This window comes from Brachionichthys hirsutus, chromosome 18, assembly GCF_040956055.1.
Source record: "Brachionichthys hirsutus isolate HB-005 chromosome 18, CSIRO-AGI_Bhir_v1, whole genome shotgun sequence".
NCBI lineage: Eukaryota > Metazoa > Chordata > Actinopteri > Lophiiformes > Brachionichthyidae > Brachionichthys > Brachionichthys hirsutus.
Genome location: NC_090914.1, coordinates 10,813,515 through 10,832,018, shown reverse-complemented (window position 1 = coordinate 10,832,018; position 18,504 = coordinate 10,813,515). Strand labels below are relative to the sequence as shown.

Genomic DNA, 18,504 nt, shown 5'->3' with positions numbered 1-18,504 from the left:
TAGAAGCTCATTCAAAGGAGTTTAAATAAGTAAAAAAACAATTTTATTTCAACAAAGAAAGGATCCGATCCATTCCTAAATAACAGGATAAGATCCATAGTGTTGGTCACGCTCCATCTCGATGAGGGTTTGACTTTATCTCTTTGAATCCGATGATGTCATCCTCTCTCAAACACCTTGAAGTCGATGCCTTCAGGAAACGTGGGACGTTTCACTCAGAAAAAAAAGCATAGGTTTAATTTAGAAGAAAACTGCAGGTAAAAATAGGCATTTTAGGCAGGAAGAGAGAAACCCCGAGTCTCGACCGGTTCCTCTCTCTGTCGGTTCTGGTTGGGCTGAACCCATGTTGAATCAGAGGGCTCTGCAGACACAGACAAATATTTGCTTAAAAGCTTTTCTTCCGGAATCCATGGAAAACCACCGCGTGGCTGCTGAGAAAGAGACGGAGGATGTAGAGATGGAGAAATGAGACGGATTGAAAGACTGAAAATGGGTAAGATGGGCCAACGGACAACGTGAAGGGATGAAAAAGAAACAGAGGATCAAGGTGAGGGGGAAAAGAGAGATTAAGACAAGACAAAAAGGAACCCGAACCAGAACCAGCCGAGGTCGTTCAGGTACCCGGGCAGGCCGGGCTCATTAAATGACGGGTTGGACGACGGGCGTAAAGACAAACTGTGACTCGTCTCTCTGGTCAGACTCAAGGTCGACAAGCAGGAAGGACACAAAAAGAAAGAGTGATGTCTTTATCTCTTTGTTTCCTCTCTCATCTGTCACTCGCTGTCCTCGTTCAGGAAGCGTGACCGACTCCAGATAAACAAATCTCAGATCTGCTTGACTCTTCCTCTAAATCCCCCCCTGTCTTTCCTCTTCCTCTTCCTCCTCACTCTTAATCTTGATCTCTCGTTCTCTCTTCAACTCCACCCCTCCGTCGCTCTTCTTCCTAAATCTCCCCCCTCCTTAAAAGAAAATCCTCTTAACTCTCCTCTACCTCCTCGTTTTTACAATCTAATTACAGAGACCTGTTGTGAAGAGAGGGATAAGTGGAGGGATGGAGAGAAGGATGGGAGGGAGGAGAGGATAGGAGACAGAGGAGAATGGAGGTTGTTAAGGTGCTTGTTATGCCGGTGCTTTTAAACAGTAAAGTGCATTGACTTTCATTGGATTGAGTGATACAGAAGTTGAAATCCAAACAATATAAAAGCACCATTAAAAAAAAAAGCAGCACCGGGTGGAAAAATGTTGTTTTTACAATGTCAGGCTGTCTTTAAAAAAAAAAAACATCTATAGAGAGATAGAAAAGATAGAAATAAAAGAGAAGAGCAGCAAAGGAATCCTGATTCACGTCACGTCGTTGAAACAGCTGGCATTCGCCTCCGGGATAAAATTCCAAGGAATTGATATCAGGAGTTTCTGGGAGACATAAAATTCATCTCCATCGTTGATTTCAATAGGTGACCATTGGCGGGCGGGGTTCAGAGGAATGGGGCGAGGTCAAGGCGGTACAAACATCACGTCAACAGCCAATGAGATGCCTGCACAGTCCAGATCAAATAAAATCTGCAGCGTTCCACCGACAGGATATCTGAATTTAACCGCAATCTAATCTACGGTGAAGGTGAACGACTGAACGAGGGAGAAATGGAAAAGCGAGGGAAGACCTGAGGAGAGGGGGAAAGACATCGACAGAAACAAAGATGAGCCACCGGGACAAAAGAATTAATGCAATAATAGAAAAAGAAACCGCACAAACAGGAAGAGAGAGAGAGAGAGAGATTAAGAAACTGAGAGAAGACAAGGACAAACAGTGGAAAGGGAGGAGGGACAGAAACAGGAGGAGAGAGAGCGATGGAGGGGAATTTTGGCTGCTTCGCTGTAACCCACTGGATATTTCAATCAATTACCATTAATTATAAATCTCTGATTAATTCTATTTGTTGATTAAGTCAATTAAAACCACAAGCTCTCATTATCGCACAACGAGCCTAATGAATTCCTGCTGTTCCCACACACGTTCCCTCTGCTGCGGCTAACAGCTAACCAAACTGTGAGGCTAGCACACCCTCCTGCCGCGTCCTCCTTCCAGCGCTCCTTTACTGTACTTTCACCACTTGTCTGGCTTCATTCCTTCACTCTTCGTTCCCTGGGTTACTCCTTAATTTCTCGGTTTCTTCTACCTGTCAAGCTTCATCTTTTATAATGCCAGATTCCAAGTACAATCACATTCTGCCTCTCCAGATCTGTGACCTCAATGTCTGAAAGAAATGATTGTTTCCTCGCCGTAATCAGGTACCCAAAACGTGGACGCAATAAAGTTGCATCATTGTAGACCTGGATGCCATCGGTGGCAGCTAGCAGCTAGCAGCTAGAGTAGCCGTTAGCTGCTACCTGCCTGTGTTTCTCTGCATATTAGTCTTTTCACCTCCGTCTCTCATCCGTCTTTTTATTCCTTTCTTTCCTTTCTCACTTTGCGTCTCTCTTCTGGCCGGTTTTGGTTTCGTCCTTTGTGCCGGGCCTCGGTTTTCATTCCATCCTGCGCTCTCTCTTTTCCCTTCACTGCAGTTCAACGTTTCAGAAAGTTTCCTTCTTCATTTCCATCCTTCTTTGGTGCATCGTAAGTGACCACTCCTCTTTCCCTCTCTCTACCACTATCAGTCTTTGATGCCGTCTCTCTCTCTCTTTTCTTTAACAGGATTTCTTCTTGTTCTGTCTTTGATTCCCTCTGTGTCTCGACTCCTATAACAGATGAAAGAGGACGAGTGTTTTCTTCTCCTCCGCAGCAGGTGAAGATGAAAGTCTGATCTGTTTGTTGACGGCGTTACCGTGGCGATGCCTCACCTGTTTCCTCGCCTTCAGCTCCTAACGAGAGACTCTTAATGAGAAAATACCTCCTCAAAACACCGACAAGTTCAGACGTACACTTAAAACCAGACCGCAAACGCAACGACAAGAACGAGAGATCATCAAAGGGAACACGCAACGCAGACACACACACACACACGTGTGTGTTCACAGCAGGGAGTCTTTAGTCCTCGTCATGCAGCAGGTATCGATAGCAGAGCCTCCGTCACCTCCGATTAGCTGCTAGCTAGAGGAACATGGACGTGCGGGGGGGCGTATTCTATGGGGTGGGTGGCTACACTTTGTGTAACAGTGATGTCATCATACACAGGAGTGCAAACATCTTCTAGCATTCGCTGCTAATTGATGCTAAGCATCATATTTGGGTTAAATAGGATTATAAAGTTCTAAAAGTCATGCTGAACTTTAACTTCACTGAGAACAAAATCCAAAACATGATGAAGCATGTAAATGAGAGCAATCGGCCTCCCGGCGGCTGTGTGGCGGTTAACCGCCAGCGTTCTGCCCCGTCAGCATAGCGACCCACGCCTGCCACAACGTGCGAGGGCGTGATTTTAACCCGCTTGGGGGTCCCGAGGGTACAAATGGTTTGCAAGCACGCGTCTTCAGCGTGCGCATGCTTTTTGTAAATGCATGTCTGTAAATAGGCAACGGCTTCTGTTTTCTACAGCAGCCTGACAGCAATGCAGAAATCAAACCCCGACAGACTCCATTTAGCCTCTCTCTCTCTTTCTATCCATAAAAAGGACTTCCATCAATATTTCCAATCTTCATTTCTCCAGAAGCTCAGAGCCTCTTTCTTTCAGAAATCAATGGCTTCCCACCGAGAGCTGTGACAAGGATCAAAAGCAAGAGCAGCTGGGCTCCGTTTTCAGATGGAGTTCTGTACAGTTTCACCATTTAGACCGTGTGTGTGTGTGTGTGTGTGTGTGTGACGTTTCATGACATCACAGGATGGAGAGCAGGCTGTGTCGCTGATTTTCATGCATTCATTTATTCATACGTCTCTGCATGTATGTACGACTCATTTGCATATTCTGATGCATATCTGTGTGAGTTTAAAAGTTAGGCTGTTTGTTTTAATTTATGTGTGTGCGTGTGTGTGTTCACATATGCTTGATACAATACACTTTATTGTGTACAACTGCGTGTGTGTGTGCGTTTCCAGTTGTCAGTCACGCGGCGGGGCTAGGCTAATCAGTGCAGCTAGCTGCTCCCTGTGTGATGTGGGCTGATTAATATCCTGTTAGCATCCCGTGGCTTGTAAGGCTAACTGCTGTTTCCTCCATACATCCATCGCTTCATAACAGGCCTGTTTTCATCTGGCCTCGTTAAGACGACGCCTCAACACGCTTAGCAGAAACACACACATACAGGTGGGGGGTAAGCTTAATGCTGATTGGCCAAAGTTCTCTCGCATATTGATCATAAAAGTTGACAAAGAAAAGTTGAGTGAAGCATCTCCTGAATGCTTGAGCTCATGTTGAGTCTTTTAAAACCGATCTTTCCCATTATTATCTCGGAACATGATATATTTTAATTTAACTGAAATGTTCTTCTGGTTTTTGACATGTTTGTCCTATGATGGTGCTTTTATTTTTTTTTTTACCTCCGCCAAGGAGGTTGTGTTGTTGATGCCGTTTGTTTGTCTGACTGTTAGCGGGATTAGGGGAAAACAGCTGGGTGAATCTTACTACTGCTACTACTACTACTGCTGTACTTTCTGCTTGTCCCGTGAGGGGTCGCCACAGCAACCCAACCTCCTCCACTTCACCCTGTCCTTTGCATCGTCCTCCCCAACACCAGCCACTCTCATGTCCTCCGTCACCACGTCTGCCTCTATTCCAGTTCTATTAAATTCCCACCTTGACGTCCCCGGCTACCTGGAACGCCGCACCTCCTACCTTGAAGGTCTGGAGCTGCTTGGCGGCATCTCGGTGCTGTTTGAGGCAGGAGTTGAAGATGAGGAGCTCGGTGTCTCGCAGCCACGCCTTCAGATCCTTAATCCGAGCCTCCAGCTGCTCCAGTAACAAGTTTGTCAGCGGGGAGAGGGCCGACCGAGGGTTCTCAACAGAAACCCCCCGACCTCCGACCAGCAGGGAATTTGTGCTCGCCGATTGGTCCCGCTGGCGGGAGCTGGGTCCTGAATGCTCCAAGAGGATTTTCTGGAGGACAAGAGGAGTCCTCCTGTCAGAAATGCATCATTAATCATTTACCTTCAGAGTTGAACCGATCAATAATCAAATTGTGTATTAGTTCTTTATGTGTCATAAATTCCTCAGAGGGTGTTCATTCCAGTTAATTCCCGGTGTATGTCGGAGCAGCAGACGCCGATGCCAACGCTGAATGGCCCGTTAATCTGCTACTCAGACGCCATGTTGGCATAGCGGTGGGGCACTGGGGGGGTTAGGGAGGCGAAGACGGATAGCATTACCTTTTAATACACAGTGAACATTTTGGAAAGAATAAAAAAATCACGTAAAAATATAATTAAAGGGAGGATAAAAGAGATAAAAGATAATGAAAAAAGGCAAAGACGGGGAGGAAAAAATTAACTTGAAGGAACGAAACCGACGAGGAAGGATGAATGAAGGTGAAGAATATGGAAGGAGGCAGGCAAATATCAGTTTACCTGAGATCATTGTTGACAGCCATGTGGATTAAAAGACTAGACCCTGGATTAAAAAAACTAGACCCTGGATTAAAAGACTAGAACCCTGGATTAAAAGACTAGAACTTGGAATTTATGAAAGAAAAAACGTGAACACAAAGGACAAACTTCAACAAACGTGTTATGGTCAGTAGATATTAGTATAAATTAATTATCCCCCGGTCCGCGGAAAAATGACACTGGGATAAAACCGGACCGTGTCAGGAAAAAGGTTAGCGTCCGCTGCGATAGACAATGTCTATTCTATCGACAACGCAAGGAATCCATGTCAAGGTCTGCAGGAAGAGTCCAAAATCTAGGGACAACAATCAAAGCAAAAAACACGCTTACGTGCATCGAAAGCATCCGTGTGCTTTCACACATGTATGAAGGAACAGGGAGATTGGAAATGTCTGCTTCACTGGCATCTCTTTCCATCACTACCCAGAATCCCTCCATTCCCCCGATGGCACACACGTAACTTTGATGTGTGTGTGTGTGTGTGTGTCCAAATGTCTCTTTGTCAGTAATAGAAGTTTAATCTCAGTCTGGTTACTGTGGTGGAAACACACACAGGCAGAGACACACTCATCTGTTGCTGTTGTTTAATTTCTAAAATGGAATCTGTCTCAGCGACGTCGATACATATGTTAATGCGCACACACACACAGATGGTGTTTGCTCCTTCGATGCTCTGTTTGTGTGAACGACGCGCCACACGGTCGACAGGAGAGGCTTTTGTTTCTTCGGAGGAACAAAGTCGCACGCCGGCGTTGCATCCTCCTGATGCGCCGCCGCCAGCTGTCACCTCCATCACAAACGAACGCAGCCGACGTGCCAATCAGCGAGCAGCGCAAACGCTTCCTGTAGTTTTTACAATTAAAGGAGTTACTTCAGGTGTCACGACTCCGGCAATCAAAGTCTGAGGTTCTCATACAGGAGCGAACAACCGGCCTGACTCAACTACAACTCCCAAGATGCATTTCAGTGAGACACGTCCAGAAGGACACCTGTTGATTCTGGGTCCCTTGTTCCACTCGGTCTGTAGGTTTGCTGGACATTTGGAATTGATTCCAGCTTTGATACGTGTCCCTGTCCCATTCATCCTGTTTTATCCACGGCCACAACTGTTGAGGATCATGGGTAATGTAGTGTTTAAGCCAAGGCTCCAGCTGCGGTAGATGTTTGTATGAAGTTATTTTTGAATTGTTGAGTCATGAATCACTTTTCTGGTCTAATTTGTTCATTCTAACAGTTTCTGGTTTCCGGTCTTTGTTTCATTTCCTGTATTTGACTCGTTGAGACCGGGAGAAGGAAACGTGTGTCTGTGTGTGTGTGTGTGTGTGTGTGTGTGTGTTACCTCCAGCTGGGCCCATGTGTGTGTCAGGTTGTGTATCTTCTGGTGGAAGTCGCCGGGCAGGTGGGTCCCGCTCCTCTCCAGCGCCTCGGCCCGGCCCAGCAGGCCGGCCTTCCTGCTCTCCAGCATCGTCAGCTCGGTGTGGCTGCTCTGTGGGACGGACAGACAGATGTCAGACGGACGGACTGATCCCCCAGCACGACCCAGACGGTAGCGTCGGGTCGCAGTCGGTGGGACTCGTCAGGCAACAAGCAGAACAGAACCGATGACAGTCTGATGTCGTCATCGACTCTTCCTGTAAAATATCCAGGATACGCCGTTTTGTTTGACTTTGTAAAGTCCTGATATGTTCTTCCCGGACCCGAGTTCATTCAACATTTTGCTTTTGCCCTTTGAAACGGCGGTCGATCTTTTTACTCCATGATGAAATGAGACGCTGGTAGAGTTCGGCTCAGTCTCCTTTCAGACTTCCAGGATCCTTCCTTGATTCTTTGGGTCTGAATTCATTTTGTCCTCCTTTCACGTCTGTCTCTCCGTCCTCTCTCCCACTTCATTTACTCCTCGTAAAACTCATCCTCATCTCACGTACCTCTCCTTTCAAAGGCCTCCCTCCTCTCACATCCTTTCTTACTTTGTGGGCCTTCATCTTTTGTCGTCGCTCCTCCTTTAATCCTTGTCTTACGGCCACTTACGGCCTTCTCTCAGCTCCACTAATTTGTGGCTGTAAACCTCTTTCGTTTTTCTTTTACTCCATCCCTCCTCATCTGTCACCTCTCTTTCTTCCCTGTGTTCCATTATTAGCATCGCTCCTTGTCGATGCCTCCATCTTTTTCTTTTGCTTAATTTTGCTCCTCCTCCTCCTGTCTTTCTCGTCTTTTCATTTTCTGCATCGATAACTACTTGATTCTACTTTTCCCTTGTCGTTTATCATTACAGCTCGGCCCAATTTGAATATTTAAATGTCTCTCCTCTGACTTTGGACGTATGGACGTGTGTGTGTGTGTGTGTGTGTGTGTGTGTTTTTTTTTCTGCGCTGTCATCAAAGAGGTGGCGGCCATTTTTCAAAGTCTCCTATTCTGATGGAGATGCTATCGCTCAGCGCTACAACGCCATCCATCCCCTTCACTTAGCTAATAGCCGCGCTGCGAGAACTAGGGCGCAACAAAACAATAGAGCAGCTGAAGGTAAATATGTCACCGTTACACTCATCTAACAGACAGGAAATAATACGATTTACTCGCTGATGGCAAATATTGATTTTAAAAAAGGGGAAAGGGAACTTACGGGGGGTGGGGGGTGGGGGTGGGGGGGTTGTTGTTTGTTTGAAAGATGCCACGGATCCAAAGTCAAAGAAAAGAGGAAGACAGGCACAAAGATTAAAATGCATGAGAGCCTAACTTTAATGTAAGTGCTGAGCGAGGGAATGTTGGGATGGAGGGGGGAGGCTGGGGGTGATGGCGTGAGGACGGGGGAGGAGGGGGTGCATGGATGGATAGTTCTAATGTATTCATGCCTCAAGTCAATCTTCATGCAAGGATGGACTGAGAGACAAAGGCCTGAGGATGGAGGGAGAGGGAGGAGAAGAAGACAAAGCGACTCCAGGAGGAGGAGAGGAAAGGGTGGAAAATGAACGGTGAAGGACAAAAACAGAAAGGCTGGACGCCTTATAAGAGTTCAACCGGAGATCAATACATGGATGCGTCGACAGGAACTTGAAGAAAGCAAGCAGGAAGTAGCCGCTTAGGCCGCGCCTTCCAGTGTTTCATGTTGTCTGTGAAAGTGGGTGTGTTTAGAGCAGCGCTGTCGTGTGATTGGCTCAGCCTTTAAAAAAGATCTTCATTAATTGGAAAATAAAAATAACTCATCAAAAAATAATTTTTAGATGGAAACGTCCAAAAAGTGTTTTTTATTTATTTAAATATATTTATTCTTCATTTAGTTGTTGACCAAATTATTACAGTCTCAGCAGAGTCATCAGCCGCCACCACCAGCATCTGGAGCCCAAGGTCATTCTTAATTCACTCATCTTTTGTGATCAGACTGTTGCTTATTTGTAAAACAAGGGAGAATAAAAACTGAATTGTCATGAAATATTCACAGTAAATTCTAGTAAATCTGGGACAAATATATTTTAGTACACTTCTCCCGTATATGCGTCGGAGAAATATCAGAGCTTCTCGGAAACAGAGAAGCAGAGGATGAACGCTTGACAAAACAGATGAGAAGCAAGAGAGGGGGAAGAGGGGAGAGAGAGGGGAGGAAAATCAACAAGCAATCATAAGTTTAATTTGGTCTCCATATTAATGAGCATGGAGCTGAAATGTCAGCAAAAATGCAGTCATACATGAAAAACATTTAATGCATTTTGAACATTCGTTTTTTTCTTCTTCCCTCTTCTTGCAGATTCATCTTATCCTCCAAATGAGAGTTTTTCGGAGGCTGTGTAACGGAACCATTCCGTCACCGCGGTAACAAAAGTTCGGGGGAAGTGATCTTAATATTCTCTCTTTCCTCTCCGTCTGTTCTCTCGCTCCTCTCTTCGGGCTGTTTTTATTTTCTCTCTCTCTCATTCCAATCTTCTCCATTTAAATCCTCCCTGTTTTCTTCTGTTTACCGTTTGTCCTCCTTTCCCTCTCATCCTCCTCTCCATTCCTTTTTTATGATGCCATATGGTCCATCGCTGTGTTGAATGCGATGTGGAAAACAACATCTCTCTTTCTATCTTCAAATCAAGATGTTTACAATAAGAAAACGTCGTTTATGGAAAAACAAATGTACTTCCTGTTCATTTTAATGTCTGTGAAGCGGATTTTGCAACATGAATCTATAATAGTTCTTTCCAATTTGTCCACTCTGAAAGAAATGTAAAAAAATTGAATAATTACACCTAAATCTTTTATTTTAATTTTTCAATGATGCGTTCAAGGACATCGTTAGGTTTTTCTTTGACGTCATTCTGCGCCTGTACTGTGTGATTTCAGATTTAGATTCAATGCGATTTGAATGAGCAAAAATCAGATTTTGCCTGGTGTGTGTGTGTGTGTGTGTGTGTGTCGCTGACACGAGAGGAGGCTTGATGGTCACACTATTCAGGAAAACAAAGACATGTTCATACAGACAGACAGACAGGCAGAGAGACAGACAGCATGCGCTCCTATAAGCTTTGATTCATGTCATCCTGTGTTTGTTTCTTGGTGATTTTATTATTATTATTATTAACGCAGCCACCGCTCGTCTCCTCGAGAGATGAGTCATCACTTGTTGTTTTCAACAAGACTCGGCAAACATGTACACAGCCGACCTTGGACCGACATTGACTCCAAGCTCGTCAAACTTCTTTTATTTCATGAGATTCCTGCACATGCCTGCGTGTGTGTGTGTGTGTGTGTGTGTCATTTAGACAGTCCTCCTGGGAAAGAGAGAGAGATAGAGAGTTGGTGAGATGTTGCTGAGTCGTGTCTCTTTGTTCTAAAGCAGATATATCCCCGACTTTATCAAGACTGACAGAACAAACGTACAGGAAACAGCCTCCCACAGGACACATAATCCACACGCGCACACACGCACACACATACGCACACACATACGAGAAAGATGGCAAATACAAGAAGGTCTGAAAACATGAACACACATGAGATAGTTAAGAACGTTTGAGAAAGTGCAGACCCACGCAAATGTGAACACACAGACACACACACATACAGAGGTGAGGAAGTGAACACATCAAGGTCTGACACACACATCTCATTATACACACTCGACAGACACACACATACACACACAGATGCAACTTTGACAAAGTGTGTGAATGTTTAGAGGACAAAAACATCAAAATACACAAAAACATATAATCACACACACACACGCACACACCATAATGAAATGGGGAAACACAGATCTGCTGGATGACTGATTTCCTCTTCTGTGGTGTTTATTTTGCCCCGGCACTAATCGTATATATTTTTACGTTTTCCTGCAGGAGACGCCGTCTTTTAATTCATCCACTTCCTCTGGCGTCACGGCAACGCCGCGGTCCGGGACGACAACAGCGATATAGACGTCCGTTAAAGTTCCTCAATCACACACACACACACACGTAACATGCATACAACATACAACATCATGTGACCGCAAACAACAACACACATGAAATGCATGAAAGTATAAACACACACACAGCGAAGAGGAGCTCTGCAGGTCTCTGGAGAGACAAATGGGAATATCAGTCAAAAACGAGGATACAAGAATGTGTGTGTGTGTGTGTGTGTGTGTAGGGGTGGGTGCGTGTGGGTGCGTGTGTAGGGGTGTGTGTGTGGGACAAGGATTTTTGTTGTTTCAAAATATTTTTGGTTAAAGTTTTTCTTCAGTTTAGTGTCTTTAAACATTCAGAAGTTAGTCCTTCTCTCCTTCTTTCTTTCTTTCTCTCCTTCCCCAAGAACAGGTTTCATCCATTCATTTTTTTTTTCTCGTTCTTTCTCTCCTCTCACTTTGGATTTCTTCTCAGTTCAGGAAAGACAACTGATCATTTACTTTCAACACCTATGATTTCTTTCTTGCTCGCCTTCTGTCCTCCTTTCATTCCTTTTTTCCTCCTTCATCGACTCCTTCCCTCCTTCTGGGAATTCTCCCGGAAGTCGACTTTAATCGTTTGACTACATGAAGAAATGAGTACAAATAATACGAATTAGTCCTAATATCTTATCATCTCTCTATTGTCCTCTTTAACAACGTTCCTCCTCTTCCTCTCCTTATCCTTCCTCCTCTCTCTCTCTTAATCCTTTTAATTTCTTGCTTCTCACCATTTTTTCTTCTCTTATTCTTCCCAATCTCAGTATTCTTTCTCTCTCTCTTATTCTTCCCTCCTCTCTCACTAACTTTTACTCCTCTCAATTTTCTTTCCCTCTCTTGTTTTTCTTTCTCCTTTTATCCTTCCATTCTTCCCTTTCTTAGAACTCTGTCCCTCTCTTCTCTTTGGATTGCAGCAACAATTACATGTGAAATTAGCCTCGCCTCATAGCCTGCAGTGTAATTCCAGCCTTCTGAGGCGTGCCAAAGTCATCTGTCTCTAATTAAAGATGCTCTCTCTCTCTCCCCCTCCCTCAGCTTCTCTCTCTCTCTCTTTATATATATATATATTGGGTTGACATTTGTCTTTTTCCTACCTGCTCTGTCTGACAGTTCTGGGAAGGTGTACATGAAAACCTAATTCAATTCATTTCACAGTTTTTAGCATGTAAAACAAATTATTTCCTACTTTTCATTTGATTTCTAATTCCTCGTTCTCTCATTTTTCCATCTTTTCTTCATTTACTCCTTCTGCAAGTCTATGACCAATCAGCGATCATCACCTTCATCCATATCTGTTGATGAGTGTGTGTGTGTGTGTGTGTGTGTGTGACCTCGTTCCTGTCATCATGAAGTGTCCATCCATTAGAGATGCTACAAGCTAACAGTTGCTAATGCTGCACACGGTTTCAGAAACAGAAACTTTAGATTTCTTAGGACAGAAAAAGTGTGTTTTCTTTGTTTGTCCACTGGTATGAAAACACACAAAGACACACACAGACACACACACACACACACACTCCTTCCTCCCTTTTTCTAAGGTTGATCAGTGTCTTCATTTCACATCACAATAAACAGTAGAGTCTCTGCCTGCCAAAGCCAGCCTGCAGAGACAACTGTCCACCCAGCGTCGCTGCTTAGGACGAGGACACACACACACACACACACACACACACACACACACACACACCCTTCTCATTCTATTTAAGTTGAACTCCTTACAGACAAACAAACACACATCGCCAAAAAGAACACCTTTTGTTGGGCCTTGCCGTTGCTATGGTTACCGGGCCGAATTCCCCCTCCAGGCTTTTAGTAAAGAACGGCGAGGTTCTTTTACGGTCACATGGAGGGGGGAGACCGAAATAACACTCTCTCACACACACACACACAGAAGCAGGCAGGTTGGAATAATGTTTCCAGTCCCGGTATTCCGACAACAATGGCGACCTTGGATGTCATGACAGAACCCCACATTGTCTAAAGAGACACGACCCCATCGTGACCTTGCAGGCATTACATTCTGAACGAGTGTGTATTCGTAGAAAAAGTTTTGCCCATTTGAATCTTTGTTCTGTCTCCAGCAGTGATTTTGAAATCACTGCGTTCTACACAAAGTTCTTTTTGGAATTACTTTCGTACGGAACCAAAACACAGAAGCGACAAATGGTTTTATTCCAATCCAATGATGGGACTGGAAAACGAGCGATAAGCTGTTTAATATATGAGTAAACATAACTCCAATTCATATTTCATTCATGCTGTAAAACCGTGGGTTCTGAATGCGGGGCCGTTTGGAGCGTTCGGTTCTCCTTCAAGGAAATGAAGAAGCCGTCGGCGGAGCGGACAGAAACAGGGCCGACAAATGAAGAAGTGAGCGACATAAAAGATAAAAACAGCGACATGGTAGCAGCTTCCAGCATTCAGGCCCGTCTGTGTGGCGGAGGGGGAGGGAACCCGACCTTGGACCGGGCAAGGAGGCGCTGGCGAGCTACGTATCAATATTTTAACACCCGAGTTGACACATCAGAAAAGAGAGAGAGAGAGAGAAGAAGGAGAAGAAGAATGCCCAACGATTCCAGAGTCATCAAAAATTCATGCATGCATCGTCGTCATCATGAATATTCATACGGAGATGAATATTTAAGTGTGAGTCCTACAGAGAAATTAGGTTCATCTTTACACTTATCAATAATTCGCAGGCCAGGTGAGTCTCATTGACCATTAAATACATCATGCCTGCGTGCGTGCGCACTCACACACACACACACACGGGAAAAGGTGAGGAGGGAGGAAGACGTTGGCGGTTCGCCCCCCGTAAAAGCGTAGCGGGAACATTGATGCGTGTCAGCAGGAACTCGGGCTGTGAGAAGTCATACACGGGCCCGGTGTCGTTGTCCTGGGACCGAGTGGGTGCAGCGTCGTTTAGCGTGTCGGTGTTGAACCAATCAAAGCACAGGAAACCGCTGTCCATGATCCCAGGAAGTAAAACGTGCAAAAAATACACATGTGTGTCAGACTTCACGCTGTCTGACACACATGAGAGTGAAACCTCAAATAAACACTGGAATTGATTCGATCTAAATATGAGATTGTAAAACAACAATGTTTTCCTGTCTTTGATTTCTGTATTAATATTTGTTTGTTTGTTTGTATGAAGGACAGAAGAGGACGACTCAGATCTGTAACATGCTGTTCCTTATTTTGCTGCACACACACACACGCACACACACGTCTATGCATGCCTTGTAATCCCAGTCTTCTTGGTCGGGATGAAGGCGTGGTGTGAAGGGATGGAATTGGATTGGAGAAGGAGACAATCATTTGCTTCAGCTCCTCTCAGCTCCTTGATTAGCAGACGCTCCTTCGCGATGGAAGCGGAGGAGGTGGCTGATGGGAGTTTTGCGGCGCCGCAGCGAAGCCGATGAGGAGAGAATCTTGTAAAACCATCAGATAAGAAGACAAGCTTCCTGTTTCTGACACCTGTCGTCTACAGAGGACGAAGAGGCCAGGATGAGAAGCAGATGAGAAACACGGTAACGTGCGTGCATCGGAGGACAGAAACGGATTAGTGGCGTGTTTGAAAGCGTGACAGCCTTTGATCTCAGATTGATTACCATGTATCACCTGATGTGATTGATTGTATTGACTTTCTTGTGTTTTTGAGTCTTGCCTTTTTCTTTTCTGATAAAATATGCTTAAGAATACACAGATAAAAAAAATTAGAACCCTATTGACTATCCCAACTTCCATGGAAGGATACACTACATACAACTCCTAACAATCTATTGGGATGAAAGTATCGGGGGGGAATTCCGGGTACATTTAGAAGAACAAGTGTCTGACATGGAGGTTTCAGTCAAAGCCCTGATGCAAGCTCCCTGCAATTCTGATCCAGCTGGATCCAAATGTCCAGACCTCTTAAAAGATTAGCCACAAGTCAGAGCTTGGAAAACATTCCAAGATAGAAAACAAGGTCACGTTAGCTGAAGTGGTCGACCGCAGAGACTTAACATTTCAGACAGGTCTGGATAAAGGATGTTTGGTTACGACCCATATTGATGACAAGGGGCGTTTAATCCGAGAACCTCAAAGTCACCAAAAACCACGAGAGTCATGAAAAGAGGTCACCAGAAAAATGCCTTCTTGCTACAGGAAGACAGCAAAATTAGCCCGGCTCACCTTGAAGAGTTGACGTCTCTGCTCCTCTGACATCATCAGGTGGTGACTGTCTGTTACCATGGCGTCAATGTCCATCAGCCAATCCCAGAGCTCCTGATACTCCGTCTCAAAGTCTTGCAGACTGACAGTCGAACGGGGAGAAAGAGAAGAAGAGGAAGAGAGGGAGCGAGAGAGTAAAATTATTGTTCTCCTGGAGTTTGTTGGTATTCATATTGTGATTTCTGCGTGTTCTGCTAGCGTTATTGTTCCTCGTAATTGTAATATTGTTCTGTCCTCTGGCGATGAGACACAAATTCATCTGGTTAGGTTGGTAATGAATGCTGCTGAAGATGTATACCGGAAGGAGAGGGGGGGTCTGCTTTCAGGCCGCCATTTGGCCAAAAATCAAAATATGTTGATTATGCTATGCTAATTCTTTCCACCCAATGAATGCAAACAAACAGCATAAATCCATGAATAGTCAGTTATCATGGTGGACTAACTTAAACACTGGAAAAGCGAAGTCCCCGACTCGGCGGCGGCGGCACCCTCTGAGATACTCAAACCTCCTCACCTAAGCAATGCCTCTTCCCAGCCTGAGGGGGCGCTCAACCGGTGTCAGGCAGAGGAACGATCAGCACACATGTAAATCTACAAATGATAAATTACTAAACTTTTCCTGTGACGTTCTCCTGGTCCTCTTCAGGATCTCCTTCCTGTCCGTCTTACCTTGGCGCTCCTCTCCCTTCCACATCCCCTCCGTCTTCCTTCCTTCCTCCTTCTCTTTCCTCCTCCTTTTCCACCTCACTCCACCCTCTCTCCTCGTCTTGTCTTCTCGCCACTTAATGCTCAACACAGCATCAAATATTTATGCAGCTGGGACGGGGCCAATTGCTCAAACACACACATTACTGTCAGCCGCTTTGTTAAGGTGTGTGTGTGTGTGTGTGTGTGTGTCGTGTGTTGTGTGTGTATGTGTTTATTATTTATATAGTCTGTGGTTTTGGTCCTGGGGGGGTGAGGGGGGGGGGGGGGTCGCCAACGTGTTTCTCAATATTAGCGGTGAAATTGTTTGGAATTCTCTGGTCTCCGACAACGACAGTTTGACAGCTCTGTCAGGCCTGTAGCGTTTCCACGACAACGCAAACACACTCCATTTCACACAACCACACACGCACACATGACAGCCTCACACACACGACGACAACGGCTGAAATAAATGAAACAACCAAAACACGTCTCTTCTAATCACATATAGGTTGTGCAAGTTACCCACAATGCAACACACACATGATCGACACGTAAGAACACACAGACAGGTGAGATGAGAGAAGAAACTATGAATGGAAGTAGAAATAAGATGCTTTAATATATTCATAGACTCTAAACATCCTGTCAACTTTCAAAACTCACAATTTCAAAAACGTCCTCCAAATTATTTCCATTTATTGAATTGTCACCGAATCTACGACTCCTTCCCGGTCACTTCCTCACTTTTAACTTCTTTTAGCAACTCCTTCTCGCTCCTCATCATCTGCTCCTACCAGAACGCTCCTCCTGCCTCTCCCTCTCCCTCTCCATCCATTCTCCCCATCGCCTCCCTTTCCTCGCACCCACTCGTCCTCCGCTCTGAGTCATTCTCAATACAATAAAAGCTAAACAGAAAAGAGGTGCGAAGGAAGCAACTCCCGCCGCCCCTCGAGGCGTCGCTCCTCATCATGCAGCGAGCGGAGCGGCCTTTCACACACTCACAGAGGAAACAGACACAACTCTCGCACAGATTGTTTTCTCTTGTCGTTTGTCGTCTTTCCCGCTCCCTCCCGTTTCTGTCTTGTTCTCGCACTAATGTTAACTAAACACTTTGTCTCCCCGGATCTCCAGGGTGTGGGAAGACAAGGAATCAGACAAATCGGAGAGGAAGGAGTGACACGGTGGCACTGCAGGGCTGCGTTCAACTCCGGGACGGTTCCACAGCGTTTGAAGTGTCAGGTTCGCTCGCTAACGGAGTACGTGGGGGGCGTCACGGAGAACCGCTCTGACATGTACTCACTTGAGGAAATTTGAATTATGGGAATCTATTATTCATTCCTAACTTCTTATCATTCCAGTCACCACTGGGTACAATGGAACCGAGCAGCCATAATGTGAATTTGTGGAAATGCTAATTCCAAAGGATGATTGATGTTTACACCACTTTTCACTAAATGATTTGGATGATTTAATGGCTGAAAACGCAATTAAAATGGATGAGGAGTTGTATCTTATGGGTCTGTGTGTTCAGTGTGACCCAAAAGCATCAGTTTCAATTCCGTATCCGTGTGTTTCCAGAACCAGAAACCAGTTAGAACCATTCAGAACCCTTCAGACGCTCCCATCTGGGACAAAGTTCATGCCTGAATGAATCTGTTTCTACTTTCGGAAATCAATCTTGATTCAAGAAAGGAAATCAATCTTGAATCTTGAAACCAGAAATGAAGCGTCCCCAGGGAGCATCAAACTTTCAAACTTGGTTCTCAATTTGTTTCCGCCGGTTTTCCATCCTTCCACCCTTGTTGTTTCCTTGTCATCTTTTTTTTGAGGAACAGGTTTCAGAACGGTCCTTCTGATAAATGTAAATCAGTACGGATATTTCATCATCCTCCACTTTTCTCCTTTTTCGCCTCCTCCCATCACTTTTCTCTCTCCTCCTGCTGCAACAACGATAGCGGGCTGTAACTACAGTCTCCAATCCATCATCCGGAGCGCAGAGACGGAGGAGGAGGAGACGCGGGGACGGATAAGACGAGGACGAAGATGGCAAGGATGGAAGAAGGAGATGGAGAGAGCAGGGGAAGAAAGGGAAGGAAGACGCTACGCAGAGGAGGAGACGGGGATAAATGATAGATTGAAAGGTTGAATGAGTCATATTGGCAGCCATCACCTTTCAGTCAGAGACTCTGTTGGATTTATGAGGTGATTCCGTGACGCTCATCTCATCTAATGGATTCATCCGGCAGAGACGCCGAAGCCGGGACAGCAGCACCTCCTGCTGTCGTTCGCTCCCTCCGTCATTCATCCCTTCACTCGTTCATTCCTTAATTATGACGGATTAGTCGCTGATTAAAAGCCAAACTGTCGCCGAGCAGCAGCAACATTGGCAACGTCCGATGAATCAATCAGGCCTTGTTGTTTTTATCGAAATATATTTACATTTAAGTTTTCTGTTCATCAATTAGATTTAAAAGAGAGAAACTATTACAATAAATACAAAAACAATGTCATCGTATGAAATTCAGAAACGAAGATAAAACTAATCGTGTGCTGCTCTTCTTTATTATAGATTCAAATATGGAGAATCCTATTCATTTTATATTTAAATTAATTACTGATTAACACAAGAGTCAAACAAATAAATGTGGTTTTTTTTAGC

General features: G+C 44.9%; 1 protein-coding gene across 1 annotated transcript in view; it reads right to left on the bottom strand.

Moving 5' to 3' along the window:
• akap6 (A kinase (PRKA) anchor protein 6) overlaps positions 1-18,504 on the bottom strand; it is a 63,720-nt gene that overhangs the window by 12,822 nt on the left and 32,394 nt on the right. Inside the window, exons 14-16 of the mRNA XM_068751811.1 lie at positions 15,117-15,237; positions 6,873-7,019; positions 4,767-5,027 (exon numbers count right to left, since the gene is read on the bottom strand). Of these exons, the coding sequence (XP_068607912.1) occupies positions 4,767-5,027; positions 6,873-7,019; positions 15,117-15,237 (529 nt within the window). The remainder of the gene's footprint in view (positions 1-4,766; positions 5,028-6,872; positions 7,020-15,116; positions 15,238-18,504) is intronic.